The sequence below is a fragment of the Aquarana catesbeiana genome, linkage group LG08 (assembly GCF_042186555.1).
Source record: "Aquarana catesbeiana isolate 2022-GZ linkage group LG08, ASM4218655v1, whole genome shotgun sequence".
Taxonomy (NCBI): Eukaryota; Metazoa; Chordata; class Amphibia; order Anura; family Ranidae; genus Aquarana; species Aquarana catesbeiana.
Window position 1 is genome coordinate 237,463,140 of NC_133331.1, and position 22,128 is coordinate 237,485,267.

Consider the following 22,128-nt stretch of genomic DNA (forward strand, 5'->3'; position numbering starts at 1 on the left):
AGCAAATAGTTTTTCTTAAAAAGCATAAAGAATTTGGGTTTCAATGCACATCAAGGTGCTTCACACACATATATATATATATATATATATATATGTGTGTGTGTGTGTGTGTGTGTGTGCGCGTGTGTATAAGTAGACGGGAATTTTTTTTCACTTATTTAGGGGTACAGAAGATGAGGACATGTGCATTGCTTATATACCATGTTTTTTGACATTGGTATCAGATATGACCTACCTTGCTATGTTCTGCCTTATCATAATTTGTATCTATCTATCTATCTATCTATCTATCTATCTATCTATCTATCTATCTATCTATCTATCTATCTATCTATCTATATATCTATCTATGTTCCAATATTCTGACATTGTTTTGTTGTTTAGGTGTGAATTTCTTGAAATGTTTTACTTCCATTGTCCCCCTCAACTGGAAGGTGAGTACACGCTCTCAACTTTTGCTCGGATATTTTCATATAAAACACCCTAACACCAAACCCTGGGATAGGTGTTACACTTTTTTATTGAAGCATCTCCTGAATTCGGAATCAAATCCAAGGCTTTCCTAACATCTAGAATATATACAGGAATTGGGCAAACGATTGGGTTTAAATGCACCACTTAAAGCCATATCAAACCCCAAACCAAAAATGATTATATTGCAGTTTACTAGTCCTTAGATGTTGTGGCTGCAGTCATTTTTCTTTTTGTAGCCTTTTTTCTCTCTTTATTTTCACCTAGTAATACAGCCAGATAATCTGTTGTTTGTCAGCTTCCTTTAACAGACCAAACTGTCAAGCAAAAGTGGCAGTTAGAGTACTGAGACAAACCATTTTATACTGACAGCAGGTGTTAACAATGGTCAGCTTTTATTGATTTGTGTAAAACCTTTATCCCAAAAGGGGGGGGGAAACTTGCTATAATTGCTCAAAAAGCGTTAGCTGGAGTTCAGCTATAATTTGCTAGCCAAGTCCATCTAAATCTGTTAGTTTATGTAACCCTTCCCTCTTCACAGGCTGACAATGCTGCTGTCCAGAGGTGTCCCCCTTACTCCTCCATCCAGAATGGGGACACCGTGTGTTACTGTCCGAATCAGCTGGTAAAAACAAAAGAAAAAAGCATTAAAAAGAAAACCAATGCAGCCATCAAATTTATGACTCGGTAAACGGCATATGTTCAGTTTTTTGTTTTAGGTGTTAATACCGCTTTAACTTTCAGCTGTGGATCTGTTCTGTACAATCACATTTAATCTCTCATTCCGTTGAAATAACACATGCTGGACAAATCTGTCTAGATATTGAATTCGTGTTACCTGACTTTATTAACTCTCTTTCTTTCCTAAATATAATTTATTGTGCTGCATGGAGCAGCAGGACATATATCCCAGCCCTAGGGAATCCATCATCTTTTCTTGACACATATATGGTATTTTAAAGCTTTCTTCTCATTTACTGGGCTTCCTCCAAATGTTAAGCAGAGCTCACTAATGTTGAATAAAATATGAAGTCGAGCTAGAAAGTCTCTTTCAGTAAAAGGCTGGGGGAGGTAAATGAGATTTGTGCGGGGAAAAGCCGGCCTCTCCCACCTGCTCACAAGAGCCTGGGGGCAGAGGAGATAGATCTAGCGACACAGATGTTCACTGTCCGGGCTTGTGTCACATCCTCCTAGCCATGAGCACTGTATTTCCAGCACATCAATCTTTTACGTTGTTGTACAAACATCTTGTAAGCAAAAAATAAATACGTCAACAAAAGATCCAAAGCCGTAAATGCCCGAGGGCTGGCGCGATATGAACTTGCCACACGGCGGGTTGTTGACTAGTCCTCAAGGGGTTAAACATATCATCTCAATTAAGAGCGCCGACTTCTGCCTCAGGAGCAAACATGGAAAATAAACCAAGCTGCTAATTAATAAATACAATCAATTATCTCCTTTAATTAAATACGAAATCTTTTTGATCTGATTTTGACACCGTGTCTGCTCTTGCTACCATGCTGTGAGGATGTTACCCCCTTGTTGAAAATAGTTACTGTCCATTCACATCTTCTATTTGGTCACATGCGTCCTAGTTCTGCTGAGATCACATTTTCCAGCGCTGATCAACGCGACATCCATTATTTTTTTCTTCTGCTTTGTAGAGTTCCCATTTTTACTTGGATTATAGTCCAGACTTCAAACAATACTGTGTGGGATGAATTTAGCAAAGTTTCCCGCGACACAATTGGAAAACGCAAACAATGTACAGTCTATAATCGGTGGTGTATTAAGTGTAATTTACATAGTGTGACGTTCTAATGTTCATTGTCAGAGCTTAACATACAGTTGTCATGAACTTCTACTTTTTTTTGTATGCTGTGTAAAATCTGTATAAATCTAGGGTTAAAGTTGACAGACCCCATTGTGTTTGTTTTATATAAAAAGGGTGTGCAAGGGTTAAAGGGAACCTGAATCAGCATAATGTCTTGGACATGCAGCAGTTGATCAATTAGATAAAAAAAAAGTGTTTAAGTAGGTTTTCAAGCGCATTGGTGGTTGCCATATAGGTAGTATATTTGTATTTTAAAAGAATATAACAGTTGCAGCACGGTGGAATAATCGTGGTGATAGATAAAAAATGGTATGGTGTCGTGGAACCGGCAACCTACAGTATCGTGATTTTTTTTTCCTCTTCAGTAGGATCGCCTCCTTTTACAAGTCATTCAGCTGCTGAATTTGATGAAGGGTTTCTGCGCAGAAAGCAGCGAAGGAACAGAACAACGTTCACCCTGCAACAGGTAGAATGTCGCTACAGCTCCTAGTATTTCTGACGTTGTTGATATAGATGTGTATCAAATTCACTCTCGATTTTAGGCTAAAACTTTTGATACGCAGTTCGTGTACAATCTAGCATCTGGTCTCATTATTCAAGAGATAAGTCCAGTACATCAAATAAAGAATATTCAGATGCAGGAACAAATGTAAAAAACTAGCTAGGGTTTGTTGCACAGGAGTATATGTCTGAGGGTGTAACAACCATTTTTTTTCTTTTTACTCTGATACAATCAACATGATTTTATTATATACGATGAGGAAATAAAGAAGTCTATTGTAAAATGACAGTTGGAGTCTGAAAGCCTTAATCTAATTTGTTTCTTTTTTTAGACACTTGATAATTGAGATCCAAGGGTTTTTCAATAACAACGATACAGTTCAGAATTGTAAGATCAATAGTAACATGCTTAACTGTAAAAGTTGTCCTTAGTGTTCTTAAATTAAAATTTGGGACTGATCTAACAATCTAATACACAGGATATTTGCAATGGACAATTGTACCTGTTAGTTTTAGTTTATAATTTATTATATAGACTTCTGCTTGGACTTTTCTACCTTGCATCAGTGATTCAAAGCCATTTTTGGTATTCTAATAAAAGGTTGCGTATTTACTTTGTGCCACTTCCTGTTATGTATTGTTAGTAATATTTTATTTGTCTTAATTTAGACCAAAGCACCTGAGAAAGATGTTTTCTTCCTCAGTAATTATACTTATCCTTAAACAGTATGTGAGTGTGTGTGTGTGTGTATGTGTAATAAATATATATGTATGACTGTGCACATTAATGACATGTTATGCTTATATGCAGTTTATTAATTTAATTTACTAATGCAAGGGACTGGATTCAAATTTTAGTTTAATAGTAATTTCATTTTTACACTTTAATTATTTGCAGAGTCCTGCCACAGACAATTGTTGAAGGTGCTAGCCAACAGCATTTTCAATTGCTGATTAATTTGTCCTCACAGCATGAATACAATTGTGCTGTGTTTCAGCATGCTCTACAGTACTTTGATCACATCTCACATTTGACAGAATTCATATTCTCTTGCAAAGAGTCACACAAATATTTTCAGAAGAAAATATATTTTCACTTATCAAAAAAGAAATGCAAACTGTTTAGGAAAGGGGGACTGTCTGTTGTCCACACAATGAAATAAATAAGTTAATTGGACCATATTTTACAGTATTGATAGGCAAATTACTTTGCCTAAAGGTAGAAAGAAAAAAAAAAATCTATCTACAACTGGTTATTTGCAATTTATGTAACATTTGTCTAACAATTGTTTTGTAAAATAAATTTTTATGCACTCTCTTCTAAACTAAGGTCATTTCCACCCAAAAAAATTATTTCAGGTTTGCTTTCTCTGACACTTTTTTTTTTTTTTTCATAAGCCTTTACTATTTTTAACAAAACTCTTATGCAGTGAACATTCATTTGTAGCTGCATTCTCATATTTTTTGTTTATTTTACAACAAACAGTCCAGTCAGGAAGCTGGACACCAACATTTGACATTTTAATAGCTTCAGAAGGTGGGCAGAAGTTAAAATACTGGTGGGAGTATACTGTAACTGAAATCTGTGAAATAAGCCAGTTTTCATGCAGTTGTGAACATCTAGAATATCTGATTTGAGTGGAGTATGCCTTTAATTGAGTGAATTAAATTGACTAATCAATGTAATACTAATAGGCCCAAGACTTACTTTCTGGAATCCATATATATGAAATGCTAAGGACTTTCTTTTAATATACTGTGTACATTACACAATTTCCAATATGTTTTTTTTTTTTTTTTGGGGGGGAGGGGGGAATGTTTGACTTCATAGCCTACTTTGTTTACGTGGGTAAATTTACTAAAGCGATACTTTTATTTGCCAGATCTACAGATCCCTGTTTGATCCATACACCAAATCATCTTAAAGGCAATATTTTTTATATCCACACCCAACTGAGTCTATTAATAACAACGTTTTTGTTATTCTGGTAAAATGGCAGACCAAAAAACCTTTGACTGTATCAAGTAATTATGTTAGTGCTGGTTTCCTAGTGGTAATATTCCTTCCTAGGTCAATCTAGGTATCTCAGAAAATTTTATATAACTATACAGCAAAGTACAATTTACTATGGAAATATTGATCTTTCTGGTTAGTATTAACTAAGAATATCAATTCAGGATCAGAGTTATTTAAAAAAATAAAGATTTCTCTGGAACCTGATGGAGCATTTGTAATGAAAGCCTACCTGGGTGAAACTCTTACTCTTTTAAAAAAATATATTAATATATATGTTAAACAAACATCTATCATACACTTCTTTAATATTGTCCAAATGTAACAGAATAGCAAAGATATGTATCAACTTGAATGATTAAGAAGGAATCGATACTATGTCTGCACCTTGTTAAAACCCACCTTGTGCGCTCTTACCAATAACAGCTACATTGTTTAGCTTTGAAATGTCCTCATAATTAGTAATGAAAAGTTCACCCTGCTGATATCTGCTTGTTTTACTCCAGCTGGAAGCATTAGAAGCTGTGTTTGCTCAAACTCACTATCCTGATGTGTTCACCAGAGAGGAGCTTGCCATGAAAATTAATCTTACTGAAGCCAGAGTACAGGTAGGAATAAACTAAAAGCACAATCACAATGATCTGTATGCTTGATGAAGGGTTTCAATATATATTATTATTGTTAAATATATTTTATTTATATATGCTAGATAAGTACATTGCAAGAATACATTTGGTATTTAGACTGTATGTCACTGACTTTAAAGATTTTTTTTTCTACTGCCTAGTCTAAATGTCATCTAATGTATCTAAATAAACATATATAGCAAAGTGTACCTCAAAAGTCACTGAACCCCACTAAATCTGGACAGTTTTTACTAAAGCTTTTCTTAATCGTGGGGGATGCAATGTAACTTATTTAGATTCAGTAGAGGCAAGTACAATGCACTTGTACATACAAAAAGGCTGATTTGCTAAAGAAGTTGAGAATCATCACTCTAAAAATATCTAAACAAGTGAAAGAAAATGCCTGTTTATTTTCTATGATTGAGTATTCGGTGTGACTACAGCTACAGTTTGTTCAGTGAAGATTCTCAACTACTTTTAGTAAATTTGCCTCCTCATGTGTTCATTACTGGTGGAAGTATATATGCTCAGGAATTTCTGTGAGTGCAACTCTCTATTCCAGAAAGTACATTTTATGACTAAAAGTAGTAACTGAACAGGAATTATAAAATTAAATACAGAGATATGCATGTTATGCTTTTGAAATCTGTAATACAAAAATGAATCCTAGTGTGAGAATGGTGGTGAATGAGTGCAAGTGTGGAATCTTCATTGCACTAAAATTCACTGGATTTTGCATTAAAGTGAAATAAGATAAAAAAGAAGTCTTTAAAATACTATTATGCTGCCATTTAGGAAAGATCAGGTTGTTGTAGAGCAGTCTGAAACTCTGTTGAAATATTTTTTATTAGTTTTTTCATTTATGCTGCCAATGCAAAGTAACTGAAAACAGCAACCTATCAGCTGCTTAGACTTTGCATGGTGTCAGCCCTGTTGACTATACTGTGTCTGCATACTGCAGATAATTACTGAAATTGGCAGAACCCAGAGTGGGTGTATTATTATAACCCTCAGACAGTGATACACTTGACAAAAATATGTTTATTTGTGTACTTAGTGAAAAGCAATGACTAGATATATTTGCATGAATAGGGCTTCTTGGCTGGAATAGTCTGCCCAGAGTTAAATTGATCCACTCAACTGGAGTTGTTTGCTGATGAGAGCTTATATTGAGATCCACCTTCCCTGCCCACCGTTTCAATTAGCAAGTGAATGGGTCAATGCCAGTTTATTTGACACATAAAGTGCAGAAAACAACCATATGGTTATGCAATGTCATCTTGCTGTACTGAGCTAAGTTTGGTGTGCAGTAAAATCCAGTTTTTAACTGAAATGTGCTTTACTGATGGTTGACTGAACTACGTAGGTGATATCTAATGCGTTACTAATGAGGTGATTGCTTTAGGTAGTTGACTCACTCAGTAGCATGATATTCAAATCACCTATGTAGTTTAGCCCTAAGGTCCTCTTACATAAATGTTTTGTGAATATGCACTTTCAATAAACTTACTGTTTCTTGTTCCAGTGAAAAAACAATCACGAAAACAAATACTAAAAACTCCACAAGCTTATGGATCAGTGGTACACTATATTACCAAAAGTATTGGGTTGCCTGCCTTTACACGCACATTAATTTTAATGGCTTTCCAGTCTTAGTGTGTCTATGGGAATATTTGACCATTCTTTCAAAATCGCATTTGTGAGGTCAGGCACTGATGTGGACAAGAAGGCCTGACTCACAGTCTCCATTCTAATTTATCCCAAATGTTTTCTATCGGGGCGAGGTCAGGGCTCTGTACAGGCCAGTCAAGTTCCCCCACCCCAAACTCTCTCTCTCTCATCCATGTCTTTATGGACTGTGCTTTGTGCACTGATCCCAATCATTTGGTGGAGGGGGGGATTTTGGTGTGGGGTTGGTCCCACAAGGTCCATAACGACATTGATGGATGAGTTTGGGGTGGAGGAACTTGACTGACCTGCACAGAGTCCTGACCTCAACCCCATAGAACACCTTTGGGATGAATTAGAGCGGAGACTGCGAGCCAGGCCTTCTCGTCCACATCAGTGCCTGACCTCACAAATGCACTTCTGGAAGAATGGTCAAACATTCCAATAGACACACTCATAAACCTTATGGACAGCCTTCCCAGAAGAGTTGAAGCTGTTATAGCTGCAAAGGGTGGGCCAACTCAATATTGAACTCTACGGATTAAGACTGGGATGCCATTAAATTTCATGTGCGTGTAAAGGCAGACATCCCAATATTTTTGGTAATATAGTATACATTGACAGTGCAGCATGGGTTTGGCTTTCACAAAATAAAACTAAGCCTTAAGGTACCTACAGAAATAACATGGTGGACAAGCTTGTATGAGCGATTCCCCTGTCAAAAAACAGCACAAACAACTGTACAAATGATTGTTGCGAAAGCATACGAGTCTAGGTGAATTGGCATATTTGTGCCTAAGGAGAGGGGATGAAAATCTCTGCTGCCACTGACTGTCTAAATGGAAAACCATTTGCCAGGGAAAGCAATCCCCACTCATCAATTGTGTTCCCAAATAAGCTCAAGAAGTGGGTAGGCTCAGGAAGTGGGTATTGGGGGAAGCCTACAGAAATACTGAATTTACCTGACCCAGAGTAATCATTATCTTACTTCACTGATCACCTTTAGTACCTGGTTCGGCAGGTCAGAAGACCTATAGTATACAAGCTGTGGAGTTTATTAATTTAATATCTATAATAATATAAAGTATGTTCACTGTGTTAATTTAATTAACTGAGAAATTTCCTGTACTGAATCAGTCAGTCATAAAATCTTTTTTCGAATCCTGTCAGTTATTTATATATTTTTACTATACTGTTTTACAAGGAGAGCATTAGCAAATCAAACAGGAAACACATCAGTGGGCCAAATCAATATATAAATGCTTAGACATCAATAAACTAAATATGTTTTTAGGCCCAGAAAACCTGTCTTTCAGACATGCAACTAAGTTGACAGGACAAATCAGTACTTTAAATTACCACGAATTGGGGGGTATGCTGGAGCAGAGTAAAATGTTATATTTTAGCTCTTTTAAGAAGTAGCTTTTCTTTTTAGCAGGAAACAACAGAACAACAGAATTGAAGTGAAGAGTATTGCTCTGATTTAAAAGTAGAGCCGTATGAATAACTGTTATTTCACCAATGACATTAGCTATAAAAGTGAATCACTAGATTTTACGTGCTAGAGCTTCTTTTTTGCCCCAGCTGACACTAAATAAGGGCATTATCCCAACATTGTGAGCTTTTGGGCAGAAACTTAATCTGACAAATCATTACTCCATCTGTACATTTGTTAATTCTGTAAGACATGCAATAATTTGGGAGAATAACAGTGCAATGTTACCTAACTCATCATGAAGGCATGCTCTCCGAGAAGATCATCACACACAAAATACTGCAGGCGTGCACTATGAGTGTTTTTTTTTTTGATTGTTTTTTGTTTTTTTTTTACCGTATTACATATTAAGATGGTGCAGAGCTCTTTAATTTAATAAGACATTTGCACTCAGGTATTTTCAGTATAAAAACTGACAGCAATGAAAAGCCTGTGTAGCCTTGCTTATACAAGTCAATTTCTTGTTCATTCAGATCTAGTTGCCAGACATTTTCTCATTGTTTTATTCAAATTAACATCACAACTTCTAGTGTACTTAAATACTTTATACACTAATGGGCAATTTGGAATTGGAATTTCATGAGAAAACAAAATGACACATGTAAAAGTACCGTATATAATGCATATATGTATGCAAAAATATTGTATACAATTAATTATTATACAGAGTAATGTAAAAATCTGTGGTTTCCTATGCAATGGTATACCTAATCATCTGCATTCCACCCCCCACACATCTCAGACAAAATCCTGATTTCAGTTCAGAGAGCACATTTGGCCACTGAGAGCAAATGAAGGCTATCTGTCACTTTCACTGTGCACTTTAATAACATCAACATAATGTGGAATATTAGATTAGCTTGATTAATCGGTCATTCATAATTAACTAGTGATAATGTTCTACACTAATTTGTCCGCGTCTCTAAGGTACCAGATTGCATCAAAGAAGATCCATTTCCTTGCACTAGAAAAAAAAAGAGGAAAGCAAGAGTAGCAGCTCCCAGCACATGCTCAGCATTATCTCTGCCGTCTGACTACCAGTCCTGCTACATTTCCCATTTTACCAGCTGAGGGCCTACATTTTATATACCATCCTTGTCACTTGATTGATCATCATTTTTTTTTCCTATATAAGGAATAAGACTAACTTCATGATCACATTTTTTATTAATATTACAGTAAATAATATTAAACAGAAATTGCTGTTTACATTTTCCAGGGTAGATTTTAGAGGCAAAATGATCACAATGTAGAAGCCAATTTAAAAAGTTAATAATCTGAAAGATGTTCATTAAACTCTTGTTTAAAATGCACAAAATTAGATGATGAACACATATTTGCTAATATAACAGTTTGCTCTTTGTAAACATTTCATTCACTGGAAAATATGTGTAAAAAAAAAAACACAATGCAAAGTTTCCTGGGATATACTGAAACAAATAGAAAGACAGATAAACCCATTTCCTTGAGATTTGTAGATACCTTTTTATCATTTTATACTTTTATGTAGCATATTTATTAATTAATTAATTTGGTATGTTAGGATTTTCTTTTTAAAATGCCAATTTATAATGAATAGAGAGAACATTTGTCATAGGAATCATTCAGTAATATATATTAGTGGCAGGTTCTAGACTTAATAAATTGTCTTGTACCCTTAAATACAGATTGATGTTGTTGTGTGCATTTTGACACTTTTGTTCAGTTGTGTAATTTTAAGAATATTGCATTTATTTTAGGTGTATTTTGTCTGCAGTCCAAGTGACAAATAATTGAAGATGACTTTTCCCAAGTGATTATAATTCTTTCACTTCCTCTCACATCTTTTAAGTGAGATGAATTGGGCAATTAGTGGCCTTATACAGATTATATTACAGAGGTGTTCCTCACTCTGTGTATTCCATATATTTTGAGGTAGTAGCCACTCTGGTATAAAGACCCTATACAGTTAAGTAGGGCACTTTATGTAACCATTGGAACTTAATTTAGAACATCAAGGCAGCAAAAGGGCAAAACATTTTAGCAATTAATGTTTACATTTTTTTTGTTTTTGTTTTTTAACTCCAGTGTAAAAAAAATTACAGGTTCTAAGTAGCAGATTCTGCCATAATCCCTATGACCAGTGAATCCTTATTTATCTGAAATTACACTGGGATTCTGATGTGGTCAGTTTAAGGGCAAATGGTGTGAAGTGGAAGTCCTCTTTAGGCGTATTATGTCACCATGTACTGTATTCAGTAGATTTTGGCAGCTGGTAAGAAGTCATAGTTACTCAGCATATTTGTAGTTGTTACATAGTTACATAGTAGGTGAGGTTGAAAAAAGACACAAGTCCATCAAGTTCAACCTATGTGTGTGATTATATGTCAGTATTACATTGTATATCCCTATATGTTGTGGTCATTCAGGTTCTTATCTAATAGTTTTTTGAAACTATCAATGCTCCCCGCTTATACCACCGCCTGTGGAAGGGAATTCCACATCCTTGCCGCTCTTACAGTAAAGAACTCTCTACGTAGTTTAAGGTTAAACCTCTTTTCTTATAAATTTAATGAGTGGCCTCGTGTCTCGTTAAACTCCCTTCCGCAAAAAAGTTTTATCCCTATTGTGGGGTCACCAGTACGGTATTTGTAAATTTAAATAATATCCCCTCTCAAGCATCTCTTCTCCAGAGAGAATAAGTTCAGTGCTTGCAACCTTTCCTCATAACTAATATGCTCCAGACCATTTATTAGCTTTGTTGCCCTTCTTTGTACCCGCTCCATTTCCAGTACATCCTTCCTGAGGACTGGTGCCCAGAACTGGACAGCATACTCTAGGTGCAGCTGGACCAGAGTCTTGTAGAGCGGGAGAATTATCATTTTATCTCTGGAGTTGATCCCCTTTTTAATGCATGCCAATGTTCTGTTTGCTTTGTTAGCAGCAGCTTGGCATTGCATGACATTGCTAAACCTATCATCTACTAGGACCCCCAGGTCCTTTTTGATCCTAGATTCCCCCAGAGGTTCTCCCCCCAGTGTATAGATTGCATTCATATTTTTGCCACCCAAATGCATTATTTTACATGTTTCTACATTAAACCTCATTTGCCATGTAGATGGCCCCATTAATTTGTTCAGATCTTTTTGCAAGGTTTCCACATCCTACGGAGAAGTTATTGCCCTCTTTAGCTTATTATCGTCCGCAAATACAGAGGTTGAACTGTTTACCCCATCCTCCAGGTCGTTTATGAACAAATTAAATAAGATTGGTCACAGCACAGAACCCTGGGGGACCCCACTACCCACCCCTGACCATTCTGAGTACTCCCCATTTATCACCACCCTCTGAACTCACCCTTGTAGCCAGTTTTCAATCCATGTACTCACCCTATGCCAACGGACCATATTTTGTACAGTAAACGTTTATGGGGAACTGTGTCAAATGCTTTTGCAAAATTCAGATACACCACATCTACGGGCCTTCCTTTATCTAAATGACAAGTCACCTCCTCATAGAAGGTTAATAGATTGGTTTGGCAAGAACGATTCTTCATGAATCCATGCTGATTACTGCTAACGATACTGTTCTCATTACTAAAATCCTGTATGTAGTCCCTTATCATCCCCTCCAAGAGCTTTCATGCTATTGATGTTAGGCTAACTGGTCTGTAATTCCCAGGGATGTATTTTGGGCCCTTTTTAAATATTGGTGCTACATTGGAGAAAAGCCAATACGCTGGTACCATTCCAGTCAGTAGACGGTCAGTAAAAATTAGGAACAATGGTCTAGAAATTACTTGACTGAGTTCCCTAAGTACCCTTGGGTGCAAGCCATCTGGTCCAAGGGATTTATTACTGTTAAGTTTCCCAAGTCTAATTTTAATTCTGTCCTCTGTTAACTAGGAATGGGCTATCTGTTCAAGTCGAACATGAGTTTGTCTCGAACATTGGCTGTTCGCCCATTCGCCGAACAGCGAACAATTTGGGGTGTTCGCGTCAAATTCGAAAAGCCGCGGAACACCCTTTAAAAGTCTATGGGAGAAATCTAAAGTGCTAATTTTAAAGGTTAATATGCAATGCAATATTGTCCTAAAAAGTGTTTGGGGACACGGGTCCTGCCCCAGGGGACATGTATCAATGCAGAAAAAAGTTTTAATGGCCGTTTTTTTGGGAGCAGTGATTTTAATAATGCTTAAAGTGAAACAATAAAAGTGAAATATTCTTTTAAATTTCGTACCTGGGGGGGTCTATAGTATGCCTGTAAAGTGGCGCATGTTTCCCGTGTTTATAACAGTCCAAGAGCAAAATGACATTTCTAAAGGAAAGAAAAATCTTTTAAAAGTGCTAGTGCCGGCTATTAATGAATTGTCGGTCCTGACAATACACATAAAAGTCATTGAAAGTCATTGAAAAAAAAATGCGTGGGGGTCCCCCAAAAATCCACACCAGACCCTTTTCCAAGCACGCAACCTGGCAGGCCGCAGGAAAAGAGGGGGGGGGCGGACGAGAGAGCGCCCCCCTCCTGAACCGTATCAGGCCACATGCCCTCAACATGGGGAGGATGTCCCCATGTTGATGGGTACAAGGGCCTCATCCCCACAACCCTTGCCCGGTGGTTGTGGGGGTCTGTGGGCGGGGGGCTTATCAGAATCTGGAAGCCCCCTTTAACAAAGGGGACACCCAGATCCTGGCCCCCCTATGTGAATTGGTAAGGGGTACATTGTACCCCTACCATTTCACAAAAAGAAAGTGTCAAAATGTTAAAAAACACAGGAGACGACTTGGACAAGTCCTTTATTAAAAATAAAAAAATAAAAAAGATTCCAGCGATGTAATCCAATAAATCCATGCTCCTTCTCCAGCGATGTAATAAAATTCTCGATCTCCAGCGATGGATGATCTCCAGCGAGGAACACGCGCAGGATCCTGCCTCCACTGGAGGCACCCAGCCAATGATGCGGCACCAGCTTGACAGCTCTTATGTAGCTGAGGGCAGGGCCACCCATCACGTGACCCCGTCCCCCTCTGACAAGGGGAAATGCCTGGGTTTCCCAGTGATGTGACCCTGCCCCCCCTCTGATGCAACGCAGGATTCCCATTGCATCAGAGCGGGGCGGGGTTACCCATACACATCACTAGGAAGACCCGGCGTTTCCCCTTGTCAGAGGGAGACAGGGTCACGTGAAGGGTGGCCCCGCCCTCAGCTACATAAGAGCTGTCAAGCTGGTGCCGTGTCATTGGCTGGGTGCCTCCGGTGGAGGCAGGATCCTGTGCGTGTTCCTCACTGGAGTCACTGAAGATCATCCATCGCTGGAGATCGAGAATTGGATTACATCGCTGGAGTAGGAGCATGGATTTATCGGATTACATCGCTCGAATCTCTTTTTTATTTATTTTTTTTACTTTTAATAAAGGACTTGTCCCAAGCCGTCTCCTGTGGTTTTTTTAACATTTTGACACTTTCTTTTTGTGAAATGGTAGGGGTACAATATACCTCTTACCAATTCACATGGGGGGGCCGGATCTGGGTGTCCCCTTTATTAAAAGGGGCTTCCAGATTCCGATAAGGCCCCCCGCCCGCAGACCCCCACAACCACCGGACAAGGGTTGTGGGGATGAGGCCCTTGTCCCCATCAACATGGGGACATCCTCTCCATGTTGAGAGCATGTGGCCTGGTATGGTTCGGGGGGGGCGCTCTCTCGTCCCGTCCCCCCCCCTCTTATCGCTCGGATAAGGGTCTGGTGTGGATTTTTGGGGGAACCCCACGCCATTTTTTTTTTTAAATTTTGGCGCGGAGTTCCCCTTAATATCCATACCAGACTTGAAGGGCCTGGTAATGGAATTTTGGGAGACCCCCACACTTTTTTTTTTTTTTCAATGACTTTTACAGTATGTGTATTGTCGGGACTGACAATTCATTAATAGCCGGCACTAGCGATAGCACTTTTAAATGACTTTTTTTTTTTTTTTTCTTTAGAAATGTCATTTTACTCTCGGACTGTTATAAACACGGGAAACATGCGCCACTTTACAGGCATACTATAGACACCCCCCAGGTACAAAATTTAAAGGAATATTTCATTTTTATTGTTTCACTTTAAGCATTATTAAAATCACTGCTCCCGAAAAAACGGCCATTTGTAAAACTTTTTTTTGCATTGATACATGTCCCCTGGGGCAGGACTTGGGTCCCCAAACACTTTTTATGACAATAACTTGCATATTAACCTTTAAAATTAGCACTTTTGATTTTTCATGTTCGTGTCCCATAGACTTTAACGGTGTTCGCGTGTTTGAACAAATTTTTTGGCTGTTCGCATGTTCTGGATGTTCGGCCCATGCCTACTGTTAACCATGGAGGTGCTTCCTGTGATGTTTCATGAGGATAAACACTGCAGTTTTGGTTACTGAAGCCCCCCGATTCCCTCGTGAAGACTGAGGAGAAGAAAAAATTCCCTTATGTTTCCTATTTGTGTGATTTATACTGAAGCCAATTGACCTGTGATCGCTGTTTCCTAAATTTCCTCCGTATTTCCACTTCCGTGATCAGGTCTGTATTATTGATAATCAGTAGATCCAGTAACGCTTTATTTCTAGTTGGTGCGTCTACCATCTGAACCATGAAAAAAAAGAGAAGGGACAGGACTTTGAATGAAGCACGCAGTAAACAGTGGGAGGTCAAAAATGGTGTATTTGATATGTATCATAATAAAATAATTCATATAGAGTAATAATTAATGTCACAGTATATTTGATAGATATATATATATCTTTTATATATGTGAACAAGAATAATACATAACAGTGGAGAGAAAAGTAACTACACCACTTGTAGGATTTTCTATTACATTAAAAATTATTGATGATCAGAATAATATAACAAATATTAATATAAGTAGAATCCACTTTTCAGGAGTAAACATGTGTATATCTGAAATTAGATATATGGGTTTCTAAATCACTGCCTTTATAAAGGAAAAACAAAAGAAAAAGGTGTAAATCGGGGTATCCCATTGTCTGGAAAATACTCACAACCGCCGTGTGATGAAAGTGCTGCATAAAGAGCCGGATGCTCCCATTGAGGGCATCTTTTCTGGGAGCTGTGGCACATGCAGGACCCCCACATGGCAGCACCAGGGGAGGACAATTATCCATGAAGTGGTGGTCCCTGAAGGTAGTTGTGTAGCCAAAAATGTCTTGGAGAGCTTATAGAAAAAATGTGAAAGTGTGTAATTTAGCTTGTATGCCAAATATTCTGTACTCAAATTTGAAAAGCTCTTTTGTAGAATGAAGAAAGCAATCGGCTACTTGCTGTTCCAAATTGCATAAAAGTGCCGGGACAAGGTCATCCGATGCCAAGGGCAAAAGATGGAAATCTGCGTCCCCCCATCCCCCCGTAAAGAGATTGTCATATTTATTTATTTTTTATACTAGTATTGGTAGCAATCAGCGACTTAGGCATGGATCATACTAGGGCAACTTGTCAGGCGACTTAGTCGCCTGACAAATCGCACTCCATTTAGTGCAGTAGAAACATTTTAATCAGAGTGACTTAAGTTGCTCCGACTTAGAAAAAGGTTCCTGCACTGCTTGGGGGTGACTTCAGAGCAGCTTGCATTGACATCTATTAAAGAAGTTGCTTGCAAGCTGTACTGAAGTCGCGCTGTGCGGGGTGGCTTCAAAATTGGGTGACACTGGCTGGAAGGGGTTAACATCTAGGGGCAATCAAGGGCTTAACTGTGTGTCTAACAATGTGTAATGTGTGCTGCTTTTTACTACTGATTGATTTGTTTATTTGCATGGAAAAAAAAAAAAAGTAATCGTTCCCTCTGTCCAGAGCCCTGTGTTGATTGTAAACACAGAGCTCTGGGCTGTGATTGGACACAGCCGATCAGCAGGTCTCAACAGAAAAAGAAGAAAAACAGACGAAGAAACAAAATTACAAAAATCATATCCTAAATACCATTTTTTTTTTTTTTTGTACAGTTATTTCTAATATCGGGAATCTTTTGTAGACTTTGGAACACTGTCCATACAATTTTAATTAAGCCTTGAAATCTTTTAATTGTACAGTATGCTGGTTATAAAGTTAAATGTGTAAGCAATAAAAAGAAAGTTTGTCTTCATCGTTGTCTTTTATATGGAATACATTTATTTCCTGCTTTGTTCTGAGAGAGACAAACGCTCATATGGTGATAATTGACCTCAACGGAGAAACGTTCAAAGGTTTTGTTATTAAATGTTGCTTAGTAAAGAGGAATAAGGCAGTCAGCATTTTTATCATGTTATAGTCACTAATTCATTTGTCTTTAAAAATGATACATTGCATTAGGTATACCTAACCATGCAAAAGTAATTGTAAAAGAGGAAGATAAAAAGAACAGATGTGTATAATAGCAAGCCCCTAACAAAAATGTAACTGAGGACTTTGATTTAAAAAAACATTTTGTATGGCATTTATAAAACATATCACATTTTCTATTTTTATAATCCCAGTACACTTTCTGATTTATGAAAAAAATGTCACTAAAGGGGAGTAGCAATGTTAAAAGTGAGGGGAAGCGGTAATAAATCATTCATATATTGTGCTAATAAAGAAATTTTTTGAAAGTAGGCCTCTCCCTCGCCCCCATCTCTAGCCATATGGGAGTCTGCAATTGACATGGTATTGCCTATGTATAAGATGACTTATATCAGCAGGAATACGGATGAGCCCGCAGTTCGAGTCAAACGTAAATTAGTCTCGAACATCGGGTGTTCGTTTGTTCTAAAACGACCTGAACATATGGGGCGTTCGTGGGAAATTCAAGCGCCGCTGAACGCCCCATAATGCACTGCAGGATTGCATTGCATTGCTGTATGATGATTGGCCAAAGCATGCACCTGACCTGCATGCTTTGGCCAATCACAGCGTGCTCTGCTGAGAGAGCCATAATTGGCCAAAGGCAGGTTGCCTTTGGCCAGTCATGGCTCAGGGAGACTAAGTCCACGCCCCACACTATATAAGGCTGCTTACATAGCGGCCCTGTATAGTGTGTGGTGGATGGAGATCAGGGCAGCCATCAGAAATTGGGGGGGCCCTTATACAGCTTTAGGCCTGGGCCCCCCCAAGCCTGACCACCAACATTCCCGCCCACTGGCCGTCCCACCAAATCTGCCCACTAGCCATCCCACCAAGTCATTCAGTGCCTCAGCCCCCCTCACACCTGTACACTTCCAGCACCACTCACGTGTGTGTATATGTGCGTGTGTGTGTGTGTGTGTGTGTGTGTGTATATCACATGCACGTACATATACAGAGAAATGTACACAAACAGGCATGTGTACACACTCACAGGCATGTACATGCACAGACATGTATACTCACAGGCATATATACACACACACACACACACACACACACACACAAGACACACACACACAGGCATGTACACAGTCACACACACAGCCCCCCCGCCCAACAGGTCCTAGTCCCAGCTCTTGTTTCCACATGAAGAGGGGTGCACATGCAGAAAATGGCCAGAGGTGGCAGCAAAGAGCCCGGTGTCAGCTCATGACAGAGCAGCAGCCTGCCGACTCACACACATACAGGAGCATCCACAGAGCTCCTCTGCACCCACCCCTGCCTTCTCACATCCCTGCTAGTCGGTCAGACACTGGGGCCCCTTACAAGTGTATGGGCTGTACGGTATATATGTATATATATTATACAGTGGGGACGGAAAGTATTCAGACCCCTTTAAATTTTTCACTCTTTGTTATATTGCAGCCATTTGCTAATTTGCATTTTTTTCCTCATTCATGTACACACAGCACCCCATATTGACAGAAAAACACAGAATTGTTGACATTTTTGCAGATTTATTAAAAAAGAAAATTTGAAACATCAAATGGTCTTAAGTATTCAGACCCTTTGCTCAGTATTTAGTAGAAGCACCCTTTTGATCTAATGTAAAAAATGGTGCAGCGCTGAGTAAGCTGAACTAAACATCAAGGGATATTAAATGCAGTTGAAAGAGTAAATCCTCATACAGCATAAAATAGAAACATTTTAGATGCAAATCAAAAGTCCAAAAAGTCCGTAAAAAACTTTGTAAAAATCTATTAAGAAATTCCACCAAGTGATCGTGATGTCATGCTGATATGGGTGACTGATGTGCCCTTCACCGGTATCTGAAATGGCCTCTCACCTGACGACCAGGACCCTTTAATGACAGAGGGTCATGCAAGCCTTCCCTTACGGGTCATATAAGTGGATGGTGTTCAGAATCAGGGACCAAGAGCTCCGTCACACACCGGGTGGAAAATTCCAGATATTCCAATGATATATATAATGAAAGAGTGACAACATATAGTGCTCTCCGTTTGCAAAACAATTTATTAAAAAGCTAAGAAATACACTTACATAGCTAGCACTTCTCAAGTGCCAGTAAAACAGCAACAAGCGGTGGTGTGTATACACAGAAGGAATAGAGCATGCGCGGTGGCCGCGGGTGACGTCACGACATCTCGTTCTGGACGCGTTGCGTCCCAGTGGTCCATGAGTCTTTTTGGGAAAGATGCAACAAATTTTTCACACCTGGATTTGGGGATCCTCTGCCATTCCTCCTTGCAGATCCTCTCCAGTTCTGTCAGGTTGGATGGTAAACGTTGGTGGACAACCATTTTTAGGTCTCTCCAGAGATGCTCAATTGGGTTTAAGTCAGGGCTCTGGCTGGGTCATTCAAGAACAGTCACAGAGTTGTTGTGAAGCCACTCCTTCATTATTTTAGCTGTGTGCTTAGGGTCATTATCTTGTTGGAAGGTAAACCTTCGGCCCAGTCTGAGGTCCTGAGCACTCTGGAGAAGGTTTTCATCCAGGATATCCCTGTACTTGGCTGCATTCATCTTTCCCTCCATTGCAACCAGTCGTCCTGTCCCTGCAGCTGAAAAACACCCCCACAGCATGATGCTGCCACCACCATGCTTCACTGTTGGGACTGTATTGGACAGGTGATGAGCAGTGCCTGGTTTTCTCCACACATACCGCTTAGAATTATATAGGGGTTCACAGAGCATTGTCCAATTCTTGGTTCTCTTTTCTAGTAAATGTAGGCCTCTCCATGCTATTTAAAATTGTCCTGCTGTCCAACTGATGTTGTGGGGGGGGGTATTTTGTAAAGTTTTTAGCGGAATTGTAAGTGAAATAAAAATTCTAAAAACAATTGTTCTGCTGTTGACCAATTTTACATTGCTGTGCCATCTACCGTCTCTTAAATTCTTGTAGTAAAATAACAACTTTTTTTTTTCTCATTAATCAGTCCTGCTGCTGGCTAATTGTAAAGTGCTGTATCATCTGTGTTTTTTTTCTTACAAGAGGGATTTGAGGTTGAACCTTCCCTTACCGCAGCAGCTCCTAAATGATCCTAAAAGCTTATGTTTTCTTGGACACATATAGGTTTTTATGGAGTTGAGTTTAGGAGCTTTTGGCTTTTTTTTTTTTTTTTTTTTGCCAAATTTCCTAAACTCAAGTTTAGGAGCTTTAGTGTACATGACGCCTTAAAATGGTTGCAAACCCAAATAAAAAGTAAATTGAACACTTTAGCTAACTCAGCAGCTAACTTAGCAGCACAATTCATTTGTGCATAGTCTGGCAGGGAAATAAGAAACCTGTTATCTATAATCCTCCCTGCTTTGCTACTAAAAAAAAACTCTGACACCTGCAAAAAAAGGTGTCGCCGCGTTCCCTCTCCTTTTTAATTGGCAGACCTGCAGAGGAGACTCATGCATGAGGGAAGGTTGTGTGTCTCCTGCTACCTCAGCGGTAGTGGAAGTGTGTTTGGTTTCAACTGTTTGTAAACCTCATATGCATCAGTTCTGAAAGACATGCACCATTTTATAGTATGTTCAATAAAAATGCAAAGTGTTGTGTTTTTACCTCCAGTATTTTCATCTCTGTGCCTGTCACAGCTCTCTGAAAATCTCTGATCCATGAGTGGCGGAGAGATGACATTATTGGCCCCACCTCCCAGAGGGGAGTGACATGCGCACACACTTTCAACACCATGCGCGCTGCTAAACTGGTGCTAGTGTGTGTTTTCTGGGAGGTGTACGGCTGGCAGGTGGGGCCAGTGTCAACACTTCACCTCCAAAGCTCTGGCCCATAGACATGCCCACAGACCAGAGATTTTCAGAGAGCTGTGACAGGCGCAGTGATGAAAATACTGAGGTAAAAATACAGCGCTTTGCATTTTATTGAACATGCTATAAAATGGTGCATGTATTTGAGAACGGTTACATATGAGGTTTACAAGCACTTTAAACATAATCAATCACTTAAAGTTGTAGCTTAATAAAATAAAGCCAGTCTGAGTTTATAGGAAAAGAAACAATCCTGATGCTGAATGTGCCCCTTTTTCCATGTGTCAAGGGAAATCAATTTGGGGAGAAAAGTCGAAAGGGGTGGAAAGCTAGTCAAGAATGCAATGGGCAGATTTGTAATTGTGCATCATTCTTATGCCCCGTACACACGGTCGGACATTGATCGAACATTCCGACAACAAAATCCTAGGATTTTTTCCGACGGATGTTGGCTCAAACTTGTCTTGCATACACATGGTCACACAAAGTTGTCGGAAAATCCGATTATTCTGAACGCGGTGACGTAAAACACGTACGTCGGGACTGTAAACGGGGCAGTAGCCAATAGCTTTCATCTCTTTATTTATTCTGAGCATGCGTGGCACTTTGTGCGTCGGATTTGTGTACACATGATCGGAAATTCCGACAACGGATTTTGTTGTCGGAAAATTTTATAGCCTGCTCTTAAACTTTGTGCGTCGGAAAAGCCGATGGAAAATGTGTGATGGAGCCTACACACAGTCGGAATTTCCAACAACAAGGTCCTATCACACATTTTCCATCGGAAAATCCGACCGTGTGTACAGGGCATAAGTGTGAGAAATATTACTAAGCCCAGACGCCAACCAAAAATGACAATATGCTAAAAAATGTGAAGCTGCTCCTTTAAGTGAATAAACCACCTCTGAAAAGCAAACCAATGAAAAGCAAGGCGCTAACACATATGTGATAATTGCATGTGAACAAAGGATAAAAAAACAATCCAAATATACTAGAGAGTCCAAAGGTGAAAAAATATGTTAATTATAAGAATTGTTAATAAATATTGTTCAATGCCAAAAAAATTCCTAAATCTTGCTGTAGAAAGCTCCAGCCACCATGCTCCTGGTCTTAAAGGTGCCTCAAATACCCCTCATAAAAGTGCTCCAACACAGTGTACAAAATGCATGCTTACCAAGAGCATCTAGGAAATGCGCCTTTGGTGTCACAGGGTACCACCCTTTTTGCACATTGTTTTCACAATGTTCCACCTTAATGGTATATGGGAAACAACCAGCTGATCTCCTCAAACATTGATAACCGAGACCCAGGGAAAGATAATAATCCAGGATAGTGCAATGTCATTTTATTAAAAGTCAAAACAAGGATTAAAAATATAAATTTGCCACTCACATTAACCACATGCCGACCGGGCCAT

At 38.9% G+C, this 22,128-nt stretch overlaps 1 protein-coding gene across 1 annotated transcript in view; it reads left to right on the forward strand.

Annotated features, from left to right (window-relative positions):
* The first annotated feature begins 400 nt into the window (after positions 1-400).
* Positions 401-22,128, forward strand: part of DRGX (dorsal root ganglia homeobox) — a 408,932-nt gene continuing 387,204 nt past the window's right edge. The window contains exons 1-3 of the mRNA XM_073595208.1: positions 401-434; positions 2,674-2,771; positions 5,327-5,428. Coding sequence (XP_073451309.1) covers positions 401-434; positions 2,674-2,771; positions 5,327-5,428 — 234 coding nt within the window. The remainder of the gene's footprint in view (positions 435-2,673; positions 2,772-5,326; positions 5,429-22,128) is intronic.